The sequence below is a fragment of the Lactuca sativa genome, chromosome 4, assembly GCF_002870075.4.
Source record: "Lactuca sativa cultivar Salinas chromosome 4, Lsat_Salinas_v11, whole genome shotgun sequence".
Lineage (NCBI taxonomy): Eukaryota > Viridiplantae > Streptophyta > Magnoliopsida > Asterales > Asteraceae > Lactuca > Lactuca sativa.
Window position 1 is genome coordinate 333819465 of NC_056626.2, and position 4370 is coordinate 333823834.

General features: G+C 31.5%; 1 protein-coding gene across 1 annotated transcript; it reads left to right on the top strand.

The window, feature by feature from the left end:
* The first annotated feature begins 2232 nt into the window (after window positions 1-2232).
* LOC128133694 (uncharacterized) lies at window positions 2233-3995 on the top strand. The gene is made up of 4 exons (XM_052771214.1): window positions 2233-2677; window positions 2755-2793; window positions 3316-3438; window positions 3742-3995. The coding sequence occupies exons 1-4, from the start codon at window positions 2233-2235 to the stop codon at window positions 3993-3995; spliced, it is 861 nt and encodes a 286-aa protein (XP_052627174.1).
* The last annotated feature ends 375 nt before the right edge of the window (window positions 3996-4370 follow it).

Sequence of the window (4370 nt, forward strand, 5' to 3'; positions counted from 1 at the left end):
CCCGAAACCCGATCGTGTTGACCCGATTAACAGCCTTAGTTTCAACTTATAAAATTTAGCGACGAACAATTAATTAATGACGATAACCCAGTTGTCACTAATATGTTGCTAAAAGTTACTTTCTTATTTGTTAATATTTTTATTTAAAATAAATATTAAACTCTCCCTTTCTTTCTCTCCCACCCAAAAAAAAAAAAAAGATTTGACGGCCATATATACTCGTCTAATTAATTTCTAATGATTTATTAATTAACTTCAAATTATTTATCAACTCTTTAATAAATATTAAATTAATATAATTAAATTTTATTATTTATTGATGTTTTCAATAAATAATAAATCAATTCATTTAATTAAATGTTTTGCCACTCATTCTTGAACCAAATATGTAACCAACTAAGACTTATGTAATTAATTATTTCAATAACATGTTGGGTATGTTAACATATCCTCAAAAGATTCGTACTTATACATGTCACAATATTTATATAGTCCAACCCAAAAAATTACATAGGTTTTGTTTTGTTGACAACTATCTTTTGAACACTTAGATTGGATCTAAGCCTAGGTAAGTGATCAAGTGTCATTTTGACGAAAAAATAAAAAAATAAAATAAAATAAAATAAAAATAAAAACCGAAAAAGTTTGACGGCCATAGATACTCGTCTAATTAATTTCTAATGATGTATTAATTAACTTCAAATTATTTACCAACACTATAATTATTATTAAATTAATATAATTAAATTTTATTATTTATATATATTTTCAATAAATATAAATCAGTTCATTTAATTAAATGTTTTGCCACACATTCTTGAACCAAATGCGTAACCAACACATTATTATGTAATTAATTATTTCAATAACATGTGTATGTTAACATATCCTCAAAAGACTCCTGCTTATACATGTCATAATATTTGTATAGTCGAACCCACAAGATTACATAGGTTTTTTCTTCTTGACAACTACTTAGATCTTCTAAACTCTTAGGGGGTTTTTGTTTGGCAGGAATGGAATGGAATTTAAGGAAAAAAGATTCCAATTCCCTCAAATTCTTGTGTTTGGTTCAACTTCAAGGAAAGGAAAAGGAATGTTAAATGAATTATATTCCGTTCAAATGAAAGAAAGTCCATTGCTTCACAATCTCAAAGGAATTAATTCATTCATAACATGGAAAGCACATGATTATCATTTTGCCCTTGCTAATCATTACAATACCCTTCATCAGTTAACCTAGTTCGTTCATCCCATTCTCATTGAGCCGACATCCATCATCTTCGTGTCTTCTCATCATCGTCACAAGGATCGGTCGATGACTTTCATTCCAGGTGATCTCTCTCTCTCTCTCTCTCTCTCTCTCTCTCTCTCTCTCTTAGCTATTTGATTTTCAAACCAAACAACACCTGTGAAGTATGTCTTGGTCGTTTCATGATTTCAAGCTATTTGATTTTTGAATTCAAGCGAATCGATTTCTTCACGTTCTTTTATGAATTTCTGAATTAGTCTACGACAATCGTTAGCTAATCGATTTCTTCACACTCTCTCCATTTTTTCTAATTTTTTGATTTTCTAAATTCTCCTTCTTTTCACGATTTTAGAAAAACCGAAACTCTGTTCTTTCCCTTGTTGTTTTGATTTCGTTTTTCTGTTATAGAACTGGGAAGTAAATCAGGTTATTTAGTTTCATTTTAGAATCTCACATGATTGTGATTCCTTGTATGTTCTAGTGTTTTTGATTTTTTTTACGAGGCTATGTAATTCATTGTACAACAACCGTTACCGAACAGAGAAAACATGTATTGGTTTCTTGCTAAATCGATAGAACAGAAAACATGTTGTCGTTTTGTTGTTTTGCTATCAATATATGCCATTTTGCTTTTTTGCTATCGATGGAATATGTATACTGCTTTTATGTTTTACAGGAAAATGTCTTGACTTAGTTTAACAACATGCAATCGTAGACAAAGGAAAAATTCATTGATTTTAACATGGTGGAACATGGTTTTGCACGTTGTTGTACTCCTTTTGTTAATGATATTCAAAAAGTATAGGGATAAACGACGTATTAAGCATCTTTCTTCAAATGTAGATCGATACCCAATACTACATAGATACGTTTATGAAAGTGACACCATGTCTATATCACAAATTAGGATGTCTTGAATGTGTTTTACTAAGTTATGGTGTATGCTTAAAACATTGGGAGGCCTAAAACCTAGTAGGAATATGGAGATTGATGAACAAGTTGCTATTTTTCTGCATATTCTTGCACATAATGTTAAGAATCCCGTTATAATATGTCGGTTTCGTCGCTTGGAAGAAACGATTAGTAGGCATTCTATTCAAGTTTGTAATGCAATTGTACGATTGCATACTCATTTGCTTAAGAAACTCGAACTTGTTCCCGATAACTCTTCTGATCAAAGATGGAAGTGGTTTAAGAATTGTTTTGGAGCTTTAGATGAAACATATATAAAGTGTCTAGTTCAAGTCAAAGATCAGCCTAGATATAGAACAAGAAAGAATAACATTGCAACAAACATTCTAGGGGTTATTTCCGAAGATATACAGTTTATGTATGTGTTAACTGGATGGGAGGGGTTGGCTACGGATGGTAGAGTTCTTCCTGATGCTCTTCTTAGACCACATGGATTTAAAATTCAAATGTCGGGTATGTTCTTTCTTTAAGTATACATCTTATTTATAAATTTTTATTAATAAGTTATTAACTATAATTATTATCTATAGGTTATTATTTGGTTGATGTCGGATACACAAATGGAGAGGGTTTTATAGTGCCTTATAGAGGACAAAGGTACCACTTAAATGAATGGCGTCATGGATACCAACCAACTACACCAAAGGAATTATTTAACATGAACATTCATCGACAAGAAATGTTATTGAACGATGTTTTGGCCTTTTGAAGGGAATATGGAAAATATTAAAGGATAATTCATATTATCCAATTGAAACAAAAAATAAAATCATAATGGCATGTTGTCTTCTACATAACTTCATAAAGTAAGAAATGAAAGTAGATCCATTGGATGAGTGTGATCAGGGCGAGGGAATTAAAGATCTTGGACATGAATATGTGCATACTATTAATTCTCTCGGGACATCAAATGAATGGACCATATTTAGAGATAAATTAACCCATAATATTTTTACATCTAGAGGGCAACCAATTAAAATTCTGCATTATTTGCTTATCGTTATGATGGGCAAATTATTGTATTTCTTGGTTGTTGTTGTATTGGACAATTTGTTATTTTGCTCATCTATTGTTGTTCATTATGTTTATAGGTATGAAAAGCCAAATTAGAAACTATGGGCCATTGACAAGTAATGAAGAAATGAAGCTAGTTGAGGCGTTGGTGAATATAACAAATGTTGGAGGGTTTAAAGTTGATAATGGTTTCAAATCCGGTTATTGCAACACCTTGAGCAAGCATTGAAACAATCACTTCCAAACTCATATTTTTTAGGTAAGCCACATATTGAATCTATTATAAAAACCATGAAGAAAGATTGGCAATGTGTCTATAATATGGTAAACGGTTCAAACACAAACGGTTTTGGTTATGACCCCAAAAAGCATTGTGTCACTGCTGAGGATCGGGTCTAGGAGGCATACCTACAAGTACATTTTAATAATTAAGCGACTACATGGAAATATTTTGATTTTTGTTTTTTATATGAATTATAATGTTGGCAAATATGTACATAAAGAAGCGACTAGATGGAAACACAAAACATTTCCTTATTATGAAGATCTTTGCATTGTTTTTGGAAAAGACTTAGCTCAAGGAAATAGAGCTAGAGATTTGATGGAGATGGAACAAGAGGTGGACTTAGAAGAAGAAACGCAAGATTCAGATGATGATTTTCTAGATTCAGAGGAAGTTAATCGTACTACAGCCGTGCAACATGATGAAACTTCAGCGAGTGTTCGTTCCAAGAAGAGGAAAAATCGAAGCAACTAGGGGATTGAGAAGGCGGTTGGCTTAATTACAGAAAGTCTTAAAGATATATCAAAGGACTTGAGTGAAGGTATTAGTTTTGACATGAAGATTAACGAGCTAAGTGAGAAGATCCCTCCAGTGATTTTAAAGATGAATTCAATAAGTCAACTTGAAAAGTCCAAAGCTTTGACCAAGATAAGAAGTGATCCCATTAATGTTCAAGTTTTTTAGGAAATTGAAGAAGGTGATAGATAAGCTTGGGTAAAATACAGTTTGGAAGGGTAGTATTATCAATTGAGATGTGCATTGGATGTTGATCGGTATTTTGCATATGAATGTTTTTGGTGCCTTTGATTTGGTTATAACGAAATAATTTATGTTAACTCTTTTTTTTTT

Coding starts and splice junctions, on each gene's coding strand:
- LOC128133694 (XM_052771214.1), top strand. CDS start 2,233: ATGGAGATTGATGAACAAGTTGCTATTTTTCTGCATATTCTTGCACAT. Junction 2,678..2,754: donor ATTTAAAATTCAAATGTCGG/GTATGTTCTTTC, acceptor TATTATCTATAG/GTTATTATTTGGTTGATGTC. Junction 3,439..3,741: donor TGATAATGGTTTCAAATCCG/GTTATTGCAACA, acceptor ATGTACATAAAG/AAGCGACTAGATGGAAACAC.